Raw genomic sequence first — 17,314 nt, forward strand, 5'->3', positions numbered from 1 at the left:
GATAGTCAAAGGAGGGTTAAAGGTGAATATGACGACGAGGGCGAAGATAGTTAAAGCTAGAGAGACAGAGGGTTTTATGAAGGTATATATAACGACAAGGCGATGATGATAGTCAAAGAGAGAGACAGAGAGGCTGTTCTGAAGGTGAATATTGAAGTAAAGTATTATGACACCAGCGAAGTCAGTAGTCATGGTAGCAACAGAGCGATGAAGATAGTCAAAGAGAGACAGAGAGGGTGTTCTGAAGGTGAATATTGAAGTGAAGTATCATAACATCAGCGAAGCCAGTGGTCATGATAGTAACAGAGCAATGATGATAAAGAGATAGTTGTTGTTTTTTTATGATTCGTGTATCTTAGTACTTGACATTTTATTAATGAAGTTTAATATTGAAAGCTGATATGAGTAAAATATTCAAAATTAACCGAAGTCAGTGGTAACAGCAACAAAGCGATGGTGAGAGTCAAAGAGATAGTTTTTTTTCTTCTAATGATTCGTGTATCTTAGTACTTGAAAATTTGACTAATGAAGGTTAAAATTGAAAGTTGAAATTATAAGTAAAATATTCTAATTTAACCAAAGTGCAACAGAGCGATGGTGATAGTCAAAGAGAGAGTTTTTTTTTTTCTTTTTTTAGTGATTCGTGTATCTTAGTACTTAAAAATTTTGACTAATGAAGGTTAATACTGAAAGCTGACAGGAGTAAAATATTCTGATTTAACCAGAGTTAGTGGAGCAATGGTTATAGAGAGAGAGGATCTGTATCTGTATCTTAGAGGCGATTTTTTTTACAGTATACCAGTCAGTGTTTATGGCAAATTTCATGGTAATAATGAATGATATAGGGATTTTTAAGGGTAAACATATCCCTGTCAGTTTTTGAAAATGCAGTGATGAAAACATTATAGAAATTGAGCAACAAGTCATTAATAATAGATAAAGGGAGAGGGTTTGTGTATGGTTTGGGCATCTTGGTTTTTGAATAATATCTAAATGAGTTTTCTGGTAGTCAGTAGTTATAAATGTACAAAGTTTTATGAGGATAGTCGAAGAGAGGAGATATTTTGAAGAGACAGGAGATATTTTGAAGAGAGAGGATATATTTTGAAGAGAGAGGATATATTTTCAAGAGAGAGGAGATATTTTGAAGAGACAGGAGATATTTTGAAGAGAGAGAATATATTTTGAAGAGAGAGGATATATTTTGAAGAGAGAGGAGATACTTTGAAAAGAGGAGATATTTTGAAGAGAGAGGAGATATTCTGAAGAGAGAGGAGATATTTTGAAGAGAGAGGAGATATTTTGAAGAGAGAGGAGATATTTTGAAGAGGAGATGCTTTGAAAAGAGAGGAGATATTTTGAAGAGACAGGAGATATTTTGAAGATAGAGATTTTGAAGAGAGAGGAGATATTTTGAAGATAGAGATTTTGAAGAGAGAGGAGATATTTTGAAGAGAGAGGAGATATTTTGAAGATAGAGATTTTGAAGAGAGAGGAGATATTTTGAAGAGAGAGGAGATATTTTGAAGATAGAGATTTTGAAGAGAGAGGAGATATTTTGAAGAGAGAGGAGATATTTTGAAGATAGAGATTTTGAAGAGAGAGGAGATATTTTGAAGAGAGAGGAGTTATTTTGAAGAGAGAGGATATATTTTGAAGAGAGAGCAGATATTTTGAAGATAGAGGAGGTATTTTGAAGAAAGAGGAGATATTTTGAAGAGGAGATATTTTGAAAAGGGAGGAGATGCAGTATTTTGGAGATATTTTGAAGAGCTAGATAATCATGGAGACTTATTTTTTTTTTTTTTTTAATGTGGGCAACTAATGAGTTTTTTTTTTTTTTTTTTTTTTTTTTTAAAGATGCTCTAGTAAAATCAATGGTCACAATAGCAAAAAAAACGATGATTATAGTCAAAGAGATTTTTTTTTTCTGGGCTTGTGGAGGGTATTATAGTATTCCCGGTTTCGAACATTTGCTAAAGGAAGCGTTACAGCAAAGTTAATGATAAGAGTGATCAGAAGCGGCAACGAAAATCAAAGAGGAAGGGTTTTTGATGGATCCGTATTTTATAGAGTCATGTCCCTAAAAATGACCCAATGGAAAGTGATTTTTAATATTTCGTGTTCCTGATGAGTAATGCCATTTTTTTTATTTTTCAACAGAAGAAAGTTATGACTTGAAATTTAATTGGAAAGAACAAAGAATTTTCAAGCAGTATTATGTATGAGCGTCTTTTTCTACGTTGCTGGTACTGAAATGACGTAAACATCATGATGCTTTTCACACGTGTATGCTCATTGAAGATCGTTTTCGGTGATTCCAAAGATACACCTGACGAAAATAGGAAGTTACAGTATATTTTGATATACATTAGTACACTTGTAGATCCTTGGAAGTTAATGATAACTATGTAGACCAAAGGTAAATTTGATTGAAACTCGTTACCAGTGATTTTTATGCAGTATATAAACTATGATTTTGGAAAGTCATCTGATCATTTCTTGTGAAGATAAAACTGCAATACATCTTGAAATCCTCAGTTCAGTATTATATATATATATATATATATATATATATATATATATATATATATATATATATATATATATATATATATATATATCAAGACAGTTTTCCGAGCAACAAACTTTTGTTTCTCCATTGCTAAATACAAAGTCCACATAAATCTCATCTTAAGAGAACTCCTAGGTACAAGGCTTGCTAACATCTGCCTTAAACAGAAGAACGAATATTTGAAAAATTGGTCTCAGTGGAAGGTGGTTTGTGTTGCAAGCTTAGTAAGTTAGAAGAAAACATGATCAGCAGATATGGCAGTGACAGGGTGAATGACTTTATGAAAACAAAGTTCAGGTCAATTAGTGGCCCAATTAGGCTGTGATACGTAAGATGCATCTCACTTCCCCATAATTACTTTGATGAGTGTCTCAGCAGTAGCCAGGTCAATAATGTAAAAGGATTTGGCAATGAGCAACGCCTCATGCCGCACATTCATGTTAGAACACTGGAGAATCATATATTTACTGAACAGCTTTAGTAGCTTCTACCTCAGGCTTAGCTGAAACATGAACCCGGCAGACTGCTGGCTGAAACTGCCTTCTCCTGCAGTCCACTGTCTTCCTTCTGGGAGGATGGGAAAGTATCGAGGGGCGTTTGTATAACCAGGTAGTTGAGCCTGTTGGTTATGTTGGTGCCATCACATGAAGGCTTCCCTCTCAAGCACCGAGAATAGCTTTGAAAACTTTATAAACTCGTCGATTGGTGCTACTTAGTGACATCACAGTTTCCGCAATAACTAAGTTGCTGCATCTCACAGTGATAGACTGTTAGCAAGTAGCGTCGAATGGCAATGGTGGGAGAGAGCGAGGAGCAGACGCATAACAGATTGAGCATGAAAATAACTGTTTATTTCGTTTATTTCAAAATCTCACACATTACTGTGTGTTATAAATTAAGTGACCCCTAAGGCTGTGATGCTTTCAGAGGTGGGCAAAATTTATCAGTAGAAAATGACTATAATATACGGTGGTAGCCAAGAGGTTTTTAAAAAGTTTTGGTGTTGGTGTCTTCAGGCCGATAGTGCACTTTTTAAAAATATTCATCTTTTAAAGTTTCATCATAAAAATTTCCATCTTAGAAAGTTTCATCATCATACGTTGAGCAGTTTAGCTAAATATATGCTTAATACAATTATTTTAAAGCTTTATCGAGCTTAAATCATGCTTTTCTTAGGGTATACGCTCTATATTCTGACCTCGCAATAAAGCAATATTATTTTAAGATCAAAGCAGTTTTCTGTATTACTAGATTTGTGTATATGATATTGCTTAATAGAATAAACGTTGCAATTATAATAACTCCACATGATGTGAAGTTTAATTGGGAGTTACCTTATATTTCAAGTTAGTTTTTTTTTTATATATATATATATATCTACTGTAATTAGGCCGTGTGTATTAACTGGCATGTGGCAGTGAGGTTACATATTTTGGTCTATATTTATCTGTTGCCACATGTTTAGCAGGAACCCAGAGAAAACTTTGGAAAGCAGTTAGATATTGCAGAAGCTGTTTGACCTAAATGATTTCAAAATTAATTATGTTTGTTATAATAATGTCAGAAGGTCAGTGCAAATTATCCATCACCCACATAAAGGACTACTTCAGTTTATATACTTATGCCGTCATTTGTCTGGTGTGTTTTGAATCTGATTTTCAGTATTCACAGCAGCGTCAGTAATTATGCAAGCTGTGCAGTAAAGTACGTTTTTCAAATCATTTATTTTTTGTCACCTTGACTGGCGAAGATTTTGTTAATGAAATAGAAAAATTTGCTCTCTGATACCTATCTAAATTTACGATCAAAACAGCAAGAGGTTCATATATAACTGCAGATACAGTCAGTAATGAAACTTATGATTATTATTTTACAGTCTAAAAAATAAAACTTCCTGATGTTAATAATAATTAGTGTAACCTGCATTCTTCTTCTCCGGAAAATATAAAAGTACATTAATTTTCTTGTATATGTGAATCCTAAAAGCCATACCACCATGTTTTTTACGCTAATCGTAAACATTAGTGATAAACTTATATAACCCCCTTTCTCCCAGGAGTTGCATATTTTTTTCCCCAACTGGAACTAATCTCAAACGTTTTTCTATAAATTTTTTCTCCCAGGGTGGCTGCATCCTCCTGCCTTTTAAAGTATCCTTCCCTTGGGTAAGTGTGGGGAAACCGACTGCCGCACACCACCGTCCAAAGTAGAGGCAATGTACTTCACGCAGCGGCCATCACCACAGAGACAGATTATTTTGTCCTAGATTCCTCGAGACACATCTTTTAAAATTAAAACAAAACAAAATAAACTCACTTTGGAGTTGCTCATATTCCATAGTTGCCTTAATAGTAAAAATTCAACCAGCGATGTATAGTGCATTTTTCCTTTGATAAATTCCATTCCCTTTTTTTCTGTAGCTAATTTTGTCCCCAGCGACGTAAAATGCAATTGCCCTTTATGATTCCATTAACTTTTTCTGTAGCAAAATTTATGTCCAAATTCAGTTGGTGTCAGTACCACAAAGTGTGCACATTTCATGTTTCAGTTTCATGTGGATGAGTGCATCTAAGATCAGAAGTTTCCTTGAGCAATACATCATGAACATGAATGGGCTTCATCTGTCATGGTGTTATTTTAGTATCCTGTGTAGCTCACAAGGGGTAATTATTTAGGAGAAGCAACGACTGCAGTTCAAGTAGTTTGAAGTGTTTTCTGTGTATACCTCACCATTTGCCAGCACTTTTTTTCTATGACACTTCTGTCACAAATTAACCCCTTCCCTGGCATGGAGTCATTAATGCCTGAGGTTCATGTGCAACGGAAGTGTTAGAGAAAGAATCAGGTGGCAAATGGTGAACTCTGAATATAAAATACTTAAGAATACTCGTATTGCAGTTGTGGCTTCTGCTAAATACTATCCCTTAAGGAAACCACTGACAGGATGCACAATCAGTGTTCATTCTCGTTAGTGTTTTGATTCAAGTCTTCACAAGCTGGAGAGGCCGCCAAGGAAGTCACCAGATAGTTAACCGGATTGATAGATTGATGTTGCCACGATGTTTCTAGAGTGTTGTGAGCCGTGTATAGGGTGCACACATATTCAAGAACGCACCTCATTGTACAGCCATCACATTAGGTCATATATTCATTTGCTTTGGAGCCTCCTAACACCTCCTCCGAACCTGTCTATTTTACGCACTACACTTTAATGGTCTCATTTATGTTAGTGATTCACTGTGTGTTTATAATTAGAAAGATTTACCAGCATTCATGGGGATATTAAGGTGAAATGTGCAAAGTATACTGCTAATGAAGAGGTGCTATGAGATTTCACATGCTGATGAGAATATGGGCCATTATATAGCTACCATGATGTAATGTACAAACACTTGTCAGCTCAACACCAGCATTGATGTTAATGCTCGATCAGTGTGCTAAAGCAGTCTGTTCACCATAGTCACTATAAAGTGTATATTGCACACTTGTAATAGCAATTGTTTCCTGGCATTAAGGTTGGCATAAAACTTTCGAGCAGTAAGTTGAGCCAAAAGACTTTCAAAAGTTCTCTGACAAGGTAAATATGTTATACTTGACCAAAGTTGTGGCAGATATACGACAGTTTGTGACTGAGGTTGGGACGGTAAACAGCACCAGTATGAGTAGACATCTTGTTTTATTTTTATTTCATTATAATTTAAATTTTTGAAATAAGAAGGAGCTACACATTATTTGCCGAACAGTGAGTGCATCCGCAGTGAAACACCTTTAAAACACTGAATGATTTTTTTGTAGGACAAGAACTTTTTTAGTAAGTAGTGGAATTTCTGCAGAGTAATAAGTACTGTCAGTGCTGTAACCCAGGCTAGCTTATAGTATTGCGTCAAGAGTATTTAAGCATTTCCATATCCTTCCAAAGAGACAAAACACAGGTATAGCAACACAGACTTGTAAATATTTATATATTAATCCTATTTAGCCTTGCAATAATACAGCCACAGCCTGTAAGAGGGACTGTAAATATTAAAGTTACATGGCAGATAGTAACACTGAAAGATTATTGAAGTATAAGGAGATTAGACACACAAGCAGTTTGAGAAGGTACTGCCAGTCGACCTACTTCCTAACACGTCTGTTATAGAGAGGACACATTAGGTCACACAAGGTGGAGGTAGTCACAAAAGAAGAAGCTTAGGCCACAGGATCTGCCGTGCATTCAGAAGTGAGGTCAAGGGTTAAGGATTATCAGTGTCACAAAAGAAGAAGTACAAGTTATAAGGTCAGGCATATATCCAGAGGTGAGGTCGAAGGTCGGGCATTAAGTCGTAGTAATGTGGGATGATAGGTCAGCCGTACATCGGGAAGTGAGGTCAAGGATCAACCATGGGTAGTTAGTCACAAGAGTAATGCAGGTCACAAGGTCAGATGTACATCCAAAAGTGAGGTCAAGGGTTAATTATCACTGGGAAGGTTTCTGATAAAGCACTAAAGATCGGGAAACATAGGTCACAGGGTCAGCCATATATCCAAGAGTAAGGTCAGGGGTCAAGCATCACTAGAAAGGTTACTAATGAAGTACTGAAAAGAGGTCATACAGAATGGCCTGTCGCAAGCTAAGGATACTCATACAAATTTGTCAGGTCACATTTAAAATCTCACACGAAATCAAAGGCGCAAAGATCAACAGAGTTACAAAGAAATATACATTCGAATTCACAGTTTTTGTTTGCGTTCGACATTGATTTGACGTCACTCACAATTTCCGTTCACAGTCACCCCGTAGCCCCTGAGATGTGTAAAGACCTTGATAATATTATAAAACCAAGCCAGCCAGGATCTTCACTCATGCCATTTGCACACTCCAGTTGTGTATTTATATATATATATATATTATATCTATATTATATTTTCTGGCTGATCACTTTATGGATCCAGAGAGTATTTTTTTAAGTGTCTCTTCTGCGACTTGCATGGCTAGTCCAATGTCTCTCTGGCAGCTCAAGTCTATTTCTCAACATTCTCTGGTCCCTCCCTCCCTCCCAGATCTTCCTTCCTCTTTAGAATCTGTACAAATATATCTAATGCCTTTTATGTCATTTCCTCTAATGTAAAAAGAGTTTTAAAAGTGGTATATTAAGAGATACAGGCAAGTAACTGTAAAAAGCATTGTATTTTTTCTCTCCTCTTAAGCATCTGACTTTAACAATCTATAACTTAGCTCCCCCCAGTCCCCCCCTCCCCTCCCCCTCAACTTCCCCTTCGGTCATTCTGTTTCACACTATCCTGTCTGGCACAACTGTTTGACTCCACCACACAAACTAGCTCCACCACCACCGTCAGCGTTTCACCTCTTGCGATTGATTGAGCAGTCAGTGTCAAAGTCTTCACCCGCTGGCTTTTTTTGTATTCTTGTACCACCACCATCTGTTTTTTACACCACTTATTGGCTTTTTTCACCACCACCACATGCGCCTTGAGGTCACAAACTGTTTTTTGGATTGTCACTATATTTTTGGCTTTTTCCTCGAGTCTCACATGCATCGCTGCTCTCTCCTTCACTTTTTCCACTCTCAAATTCCCTCTTAGGACTTCCACTTCCTCCTTTCAGTGGAAGGTTAAGGAAAGGAGAGTTTTCCAGTTATAAATTCTTTTTTGGAAGGGTAACTTGCGATTACTTTTCATGAGGCAATAGAAGAAGAAGACTTTTTTTGCATAGTTTTTTCGCCGTAGTCTTCGAGATACACGGAATCAGATCCTTCCGCTAATGCATTTGGTGATTTTCTGATAGGAGTGAATGACATTTGATCCTGTGGTATAGTATTAAAGCCATATTATATTCTTGCCATTTCTTCTGTCTTCTTGTATTCCAGTGAGAAGTGGCTGTGATACTGAGCATGAATTCACAGACAAATCTGTAATCATTCCCCTTTTGTAACCTCATCTGTTATTGCAGGAGGTATGGGGAATGGAGTCTGTCAAATCTCCCTGTGCCTTCTGTCTCTCCTGGATAAACAAATCTTAGTTACAAGAAGGGATTGATTGTAACTTTGTCAGTGAATCCGGACACTTGTTCATTCATACACTAGAATCTTGTGCTGTTAAGAGAAGCACTACTGCCATGAGAGGACAGTGTTTACTTCCTGTCACAGTTGTTGCATTGGACTGAACAAGCTGATATTAGATAGCCTTAGTTGTATTTAAAGACATCCTATCTTAGATGTAATGGAGTAAATCGAGCTTTCCTTTCAGCTTTCACGAGTTTCCCATTTGCTCAGACCCACACAGTTCCTGGGTATTTGTGTGATTCAAAGCAAAGAGAGAATTAGCCTGTAAATATCCAGGAAGCTGAAGAGATACTTGGACATACACCTTTGCTTATTTGTTCCCACAGACACTTACTTTATAAAAAATATACAATAAATAACTTTCAAGCATCATCTGTGTTGCTTTACAAGAGGTGTAGTAATAATTGTAGCTATGTTATTGACTGTGTAGTTTGTCCCTAATATCTGGGAGACTTGTTGACTATTTCTTTTGATATTTAAGTTAGAATCTTTTGTCATGTCGCAGGTCATAAATAACAGAATATTAACGGTTTCTAATTTTGTAAAACACCTTTCTCAGATGTTAATGAATTTGAGCATTTGGAGTGATTCAGCTATGGAATTGGGCACAAAAACAGATTATAAACAGTTGTGAATTTATTATGCATTTGTCTAACAGTGGATGTTGCTGTGTTTGGTGCGGGTCTGGGCAGAAGGGGTACATATTAATTTTACGGGTGTTGAAATGGCAGTCTCAGCTATCTGATGTATATGTTATAAAAAGAATCAGGAGAGAAAGAGTCAGCGGAGCAAGAGTAGCAGAGTTATAAGCAAGACTAGTTAGAATACAAAGAAGAAATTAACTAGAGAGAATTTCCCTTATAGCGTCTTGTGTGACAAAAATTATAATGTACTAAGTGGTCTCAGTTTCCATTAGATCTTATATACACTGGGCCCCTCTTCAAATCTAATCAATTCGGAACTTGCCTCTGTGTCCATTTGATGTATTTTTCCTGCAGTTTTGAATGTGGCTTTGACAGAATTTTAAATGAAAGTGTATGTAGTTTTGAAAGTGGTTTTGACAAATTGTGCGTTAAAGCGTAATGTGGTCTCTCTGCTACTTCTGCTCCGGTGGCTTTCTCTGACTGTAGTAGTGTTGGGTGTAACTTGGCACAGCACACATGACACAGTACAGGGACCGAGAGCAGATTGAAAACTCGTAGCTAGGGAATTTAACATAGGTAGTGTGATATGAAGCTAAAATAGATGACACCATTTGAATCACAATATTTGACTCCATACATTTGTTGTTCAATTACACTTTTCTTGTTCAATTTTCTTGACTTCCACTGTTCTTGATGAGTTACGTAGATGTTGATAAGTCTCAGTTGTTCTTATCTGAGTCAGAGTTCTTCTTGAGTCACACAGTTCTTGATGAATGACAGTTTTTGAAAAATTTTCATTTCCTATTGAGTCATATACTGTTCTCGTTGAGTCACATAGTTCTTGGTAATACTCAGTTCAAATTGATTCACGTTGTTGCTGTTGAGTCGTAGTCCTGATAAGTTTCAGTTATGTTGCATTCAGATAGTTCTATTTGAGTCACAGTTCTTGTCGAAACCCACAGTCCTTTATTACTCATTTCTTATTGAGTCACTTCGTTCTGGTTGAGTCATACAGTTCTCGATGAGTCTCAGTTCTTGTTTGGTTACTTAATTCCTAAGTCACACATTAGGCTACTTGCTGAATAGTCATATCTTGCCAATGACACAGAGTGCTAGTGCTGTTAGGCCCAAGCATTCCGCGGCACTGATGAGGAGTAGAACTGTCCCTATTTTTAACCGATTACAGATTGAGATTTGTATTCCCTTTTCACAGATAGTTTCAGATTGGATCCTCCGTTTGATAGATTAGACTCCCGTTTAGCAGATAACAGTTGAAGATTAGAGGTCCCTTGTAAGAGATAATAGCTTGAGATTAGAGTCCTCTTTAAAATAGATCACAGGTTGAGATTAGAGACCCTACTTAGCAGATAACAGTTTGAGATTAAAGTCCCTGTTTGAAATTAGAGTCCTCTTTTAATAGATCACAGGTTGAGATTAGAGTCCCATTTAGTATATTACAGTCTGAGATCAGCGCCCCCTTTACCCGATCATAGTTTGAGATTGACTTCCCTTATTAGATCAAAGTTTGAGATTATTCGGACAAGATTGAGGCAGAACTGTACACTTTCCCTCCCCCTGTCGCTATTTCTCAGTGGCACGGCACCTAAGGCTCAGTTGAGGAGCAGGAGGACTGGCGACGAAGTGGAGCTGTTGAGGATTTTAAAGGAGGAAGGTGGACTGTTTCTATGCGGATGAGTAGACAAGCATCCGGATACCCAAGAACAGTTCTGGAGCCTTCGTACCAGTCAGTTTTGGTCACCCGCATTTGAATATGACAAAGATCTGATTTTAAAGTGCGACTGATTTTTTGTCACTGAATTATGATGTAGTTTGATTTAAGTTCGTAATGATCCTGTGCTTTATGATGCAGTATTCCTTTTAATGTGACAGAATTTCAAAACCCCTTCAGTTAAAATGTTTTCAGCAACCATCAGAAATCCATTGGTGGTCAGGTCCCATCCTACATCCACAGCTCCACTTTGAATCCAGTCTGTGCTCCATGACTCAGTTTTGGATAATTTGCCTGGTTTATGCGTGTCCCCCCCAGCTCGCCCCCCCTCACCCCCCACCCCACGAACTTCCCTCCAGCTACTTACACAATTTGCCAAGAGTGAACGCCAGGCCGAGTGACCGAGCGAGGAAGGAAGTTTACCCGTTTACTTTCAGGACTGTAATTGTTAAATGCACAAAATAGCTACTTGAGTGACATTAGGTTACTTCAAATCCTCCCAGTGACTCGTTGTAAATTAATATCTTGAAATGGTCTGCAGTTACTTTCAGTGTGGTTCAGTTGCATTAAATAGACTTGGTTTTTATACTGAATTGCTTAGATTGGCAGAGACTGGACTTATCACTGTCTCATGCTGATTTGCGACTTACATTCCCACAGTAAATAATTAGAATCCCACTGTACTCTGCCCTATCATCAGAGACTTCCAGTAACAATTGTCAAACATCTACACTCATTCCGTTTTGCTGTTACTGTTAAGCTAATGCCATGCAGTCACCCGGTAATGGCTATTTAAACTTTAACAATAGGTCATGAATATTCTTTTTATCAGCCTTCCCCAATAACACTTACAATTGTGCGAATTTTTTCCAGTGGTTATCTCTAGCTACTGATAGATAACTTCACACATTCCTTTGGCTCAGTCCCTCAGTAACACACATTAGGCCCCTTCATGCGTTATCATCCAGAGTGCTCGCGTAACAGTCAGTACAGGCCTTATATTCATTCTCATCAGCCAGAAATCCCAGTAAAAAGTAATCAGATCCCGATATACAGTGTTCCTTAATGACATCTTACGTGGCCATCACTTGTATTGATAGTACTCCTAATCTTGGGTCTTCAGCTTCCCGCGCGGTCACTCGGTCTGCACCTAGATGTAGTGTACACATAATATCTCTCTTACAATTTGTTTTGGGTTCTCCACTTTGTTTAACTCTCACTGTTATTCTCTCTTTCTCGTCTTCATTGTAGGCTGTAGACCCTAAGTTGGTTCAGTCCCCTTAAGCCCCTCACGAGACGGCGTGTTAGAAGTCTCTCTCTCACATATGGTAAATTCTCTCGACTCAAACGTCCTGGGTAGTTTCACTGTGCATGCTGGCTCTTAGATTACCCACAGCTCCTCCTCCCTTCAGCTCTTCCCTTTCCCGGCACTGCATCTGTTGCTCGCGAACCGTCGTAGCGCATCCGGTTGTAGCATGTACCGTTGTAGCATGTACCACTGTAGCATCCTGGCCACGAGGAATGTAAATGGGCATGTGGTACTGCAGTTGCCAAGCCTGTAAATTGCATTGTTGTGAATAGTCATGTTGTAAGTAGTAGACGTGAAAAGTAGTCTAGTTATGCATACGGGAGGCATGTTCGTGTCCACCCTGATGTTTACAGTTTATCTGTAGTGTAGTTTGATCCCTGATTTTAGCGACAATAATTTGAGTCTTTTGTATATAAATTCTGGTATTTATAATTTTCAAGAAGTTTGTACTTTTTCTTTATTTTAACTATATAATTGCCATCTCTTCCTATTTATTATTGAATTATTGTGTGAAGTATGCATGTGCTTCATCTAGTCAGTTGGCTGATACTTGCACCTTCTGATAGTGTCAAAGTGTTTATTACATACTAACTGAATGTATGTTTGTTTGGAAGAGTGAATGACGCACGTGTGGATGTTAAGTTTATCTCTGATTATATAAGCAAATTTATTTTATTGTTTTCCATTATATCAGTAATGGCAGTTGTATTTATTAGAGTTTATATATTTTTTTTACTTCTCTAGTCTGTCTTTTTCTTTTTGTGCTGATGTATATATTACAGCTTTGGAGAGTTATTTTCTTTTTTTATACTAATGTACAACTGGAAAATTCTATATAGCGTGCACTTTAAGTAAGGATGTAAGTATAATTGTTTAATACTGCCTGATATGCTTTGAGTATGTGCCTTTGTTGATGAGTGTATGAACCAGTGCTTGATGTATGTTGGACCAAATGGCACTGAGATATTCTGGCTCAGTATTCATTCTATATGTATCTTCTTCAGGCTTCATGTGCATCGTAGAATGTTTTTTCTCTCATATAATCCTTAGCTTGTCTTAACCCCGTCACTCCAGGAGGTTTCGCCGAAGCAAATCCGTCAGTCCAGTGATGTGTTTTCCTGTTTTCTCGTAATTGTTCTGCGGTGGTGGCTGAGTGGTTAGTTTCGCTGAAGTCGGCCTAGTAGCGCCAGGGCCTGAATCCTGATGCAAGTAGCTGGCGTCACGTGAATCAGGTGTTCATCCACCATTTAAGCGTTGATAGGTAAAATGAATACTGATGAAGCAAACTGTGCTGACCTGGATGATGCTCTGGCCTTGTACTCCAGGATACTGGGTGAACAACCTGCCGCAGGCTCAAAGACTCAAGTTATGGAGACTGGTTCATCTCCGTCTGTGCCACCTTTTCCTTTCTCATATCTGCTGGCTAGTGTATTCAGTTTACACAAGGGATGAAGGCTACATCTTACTCTTAGTTCAAAAAGTCTTCCTTAAGATCAGTGAAATCATCAGGTGGCAAGAATTAAATATGATGAGTCACCTGAGTTAAAGGCTTAATAAATTCATCTGGCCTTAGTACCAGTATTAGTAATATTTCAACCCTGGTCTGTCTGGTCGATCAAACCCGTCAACCACATGCAGGGTTGGCGTGTGCAGTGAACTAACTGATCTTCCATTTCGGTGGACAGTGCCTCGCTGTGGTGGCTTACGTCCCTTTTATTTTATTTTATTTATTTTTTTTTTGCTGTTTCCAAAAAGAGATCTCCCCTAAGCTGAATTAAATCGCCCTGTGGGATTTAAAAATATAAAATACCTCGTTGGACTGAACGGATTAAGCTGCAGTTTTGTCTCAGGCTGATCTTCATGCCTTTCCCTCAGCTTTATTATCTTCTTATATTGTTAGGTGTTTTGATTAAGGCACGGCAGGCTTTTGAACATAATCTGTGAGAATGTTTAGGAAATATTGTTAACCCTCCTCCAATCTGGCTTGATCTGCTTAACCTACGTCATTTTGCTGTGTTTCATTATTATTATTATTATTATTATTGCATGTACTAAAATTATGTACATTGTTTGGGCAGTTCCTGTGATATTGTTGTAATCTGGTGCTGAAGAGTCACTCTGTTGGATCGGTCTTAAAAAAAAAAAAAAAAAAAAAAAAAAAAAGGAAAAGAAAAAGTTTGTAATGATGATTCTGATAAATTCTGAAAGTTGCTTCTCCTTATTCAATGAATCGACAGTTAAAACCCCATTCTTTATTACATGGATCTTCAACACTGGACCCCTTCCCCGCCATCTTTTTCAAAATTAATAAATCTTTACTCTTGTACCTCAGTCTCTAACAAATGGCCTTCACTTTTAATAGATCTACAAAATTAGAACCCCACCCACCTCGCCATTTGAAACCCCATCTCAATAAACGGATTTTTAACACTCGAACCCAACTTTTAAAATCTGATCTTCAGTTCTTGCAATCCGTCTTTAATGTACTCTTAAGGTGCTTCACATATGAATCTTTAATATTAAAACTCCACTCTTTAATAAATGGATCTTGATTATGATAACTTTATCCTTTTGTAGATGGAATTTCAACATTTTTGACACTGATTTTTAATAGCTTTTTAAAATAGATCGTCAACACTGGAATCCTTTGTCTTTGTGTCTAATATTTATAACTTATCCCACTACCTGTTGTTTCTTGTCTTTGTTTCTAATATTTTCAACTTGTCCCACTACCTGTTGTTGCTTCAGCTGTGTGCATTTTCCTTTCAGTCCCCTCTTTCCATTGTCTTTGCCTGCCTTTTATTTGTCAGTATTTTCACCCTTTATCAGTATATTCCCCTCTTTCTCCCTCCTTTTTTTGCTATTCTCATCCCTGCTTCAGTGACCCCATGCCTTTTCATTTCACCGCTTCCTGTTTCTTTCATTCCCCCATCTCCTGTTTCCAAGGCTTCTCATGTCTCACGATACTAAGTTCGGATCCCAGGGGACGTAGGAGACTCAGTGGCACCTCTTCCTTAGCGATTTATTTTCCATATTACACCATAACATTCTCTTGTATGCCATTTATATCGTTTTAATATGGACTTGACTGCACCAGGAACATACAAGAGGATGCTGATGTGTAATGTGCAGAATAGATTGCTTAGGGAGAGGTGTTGAGAAGTTTCCAAAGCCACTGAGATTCGACTCCCTAATCTTTTTTCGAAGCTGTTTCATTTGGCTTGCTCCTTTACTTCCTCCTCTGGATAGGCTTGGATAGATTCAGTTTTCTGTCTAGTTCCGTATCATTTCTATCTATTTGTTTACCTTTTTTTTCTATCTATCTAGCTTCAGGAGCGTCATACTTCAGGCACGCGTAGGAACAAAGTTACTTAAATTTCAGCTGTCTAGTGTTGGCCGTGTTGAATGAGAAGGTAGACTCACTCGCTGTAGCTCTGTAGACTTCTCGCGCTCAGCTGTATATAGAGAGAAGGATTTTTTAGGGTCGTATTCTGAGTGGCTTTGGAGATTTCGTAGTTCCCCTTCCTTAGTGATTTAGTCTGCATATTACACCATGGCATTCTCTTGTATGTTATTTATATCGTTTTCATATCGATATACTCTGCAGTGATAATATACAGGAGGAGGTGTAGGTAACATGCATAATAAATCACGAAAGAAGAGATGTTAAGAATTCTCCAAAGGCACTATACCCATCGTCAGGCAACTTGTCCGCTAAGCACCGCCCCCTTCCTGAAGTCTTGGCCTCTTTGGGCAGTGGGTGAGAGGGCGGGGCTTAACAGACAAGTTGCATGGCGAGGGGTACTGTAATGCGGCCCTTACTGTACGTCCTTTGTTAGTCTGGTCACTTGAGATGCTACATAGTCCCAGAGAGCCTCACATTGATCTTTGGAAGCATGGTAAATAGTTCTTCTTATCAATTACTCCAACTGCAAAATGGAAGAGGGTGAGACACTTAGGTGCTCCCGCTTGTGCATGAACTTCCTCTCATAGTTTCTCCTGTGTGCTCCTAGGTTAAGTCCAATGAGGTAACGTAGCATGGAAGATGGTGATATAAAATGTTGATATACGAGTCACGTCATGATATGCTTGAGCTTTGATGTCAGGTTTTGTAATGGATTCACAGCACCAGCCTCACCCTCTCTGTTTTGCAGCGTAAAGCCGGCGGCTCCGGCGCAGAACGCAGATATGACGAGGAACTGAACGAAATTCACGTCCGTGACACGGCGCTGCTCAACACCACAGCGCCGGACCGGGGCGGGTGGGGGCCGGGGGGAGGCGCACCCCACCCAGCTCCCATCTTCCCCCCTTCCACCACCACCACCGCCACAGCTGCCGCCCCCAGCGTGGTGGCGGTCAGTAAACCCAACTCCACCACCACCGTGACAACCGCCATCGTCAACCTGGCCACTCCCTCACCAGGTGGCGACAGTGAGGCCGCGCCGCCCCCCCAGGGCGTCCTCAGGATATCCTCCCTCTAGTGTGTAGCAGTACCGCCAGGGGTGGCACTGGCCGCCTGGCACCTCAACCCTGGCCCCAGGGTTGGCACCCCACAGACAATGGTCACAGTTAGGTCGCGGGGCACGTGTCCTCCTCGCTTAAGGAGACTCCCCGGCGCCTCATTCTAACCAGTTTATTTATGAATAAGGATGGCTAATAGGTTTCTGTACGTTATTTATGCAGAGTATGGCGGTATTAGAATTATTCAGATAAGATGGGGAGTGATGCAAAGATGTAATAAACAAAAAACAAGAGGTGTTGTGGAGCTTCGTTAAACGTGGAGGATACAAGCCCAGGAAACAGTGACCTACACAGTTGTCTGCACCAGACAGTGGTACAGTGTTGTCAGCACAAGACAGTGGTTATTACAGTGTTGAAAGTGGCTACAGTGTCAGCCCGGAACAATGTTGTCAGTGCAGGACGAAAACTGCCAGCACTCACACTACGGACAATAGGCAGGTTTTTCATATGATTTATAATTTTTCCCCCAGG

The 17,314-nt window shown here is 38.8% G+C and overlaps 1 protein-coding gene across 1 annotated transcript in view; it reads left to right on the plus strand.

Moving 5' to 3' along the window:
• Positions 1–16,803, plus strand: part of Shal (Potassium voltage-gated channel protein Shal) — a 179,383-nt gene extending 162,580 nt beyond the window's left edge. The window contains exons 5-6 of the mRNA XM_080285198.1: positions 4,699–4,740; positions 16,477–16,803. Of these exons, the coding sequence (XP_080141324.1) occupies positions 4,699–4,740; positions 16,477–16,803 (369 nt within the window). The remainder of the gene's footprint in view (positions 1–4,698; positions 4,741–16,476) is intronic.
• Positions 16,804–17,314: the final 511 nt, after the last annotated feature.

The sequence above is a fragment of the Coenobita brevimanus genome, chromosome 104, assembly GCF_032717465.1.
Source record: "Coenobita brevimanus isolate Jiangsu-jjx chromosome 104, ASM3271746v2, whole genome shotgun sequence".
NCBI classification, from domain to species: Eukaryota; Metazoa; Arthropoda; class Malacostraca; order Decapoda; family Coenobitidae; genus Coenobita; species Coenobita brevimanus.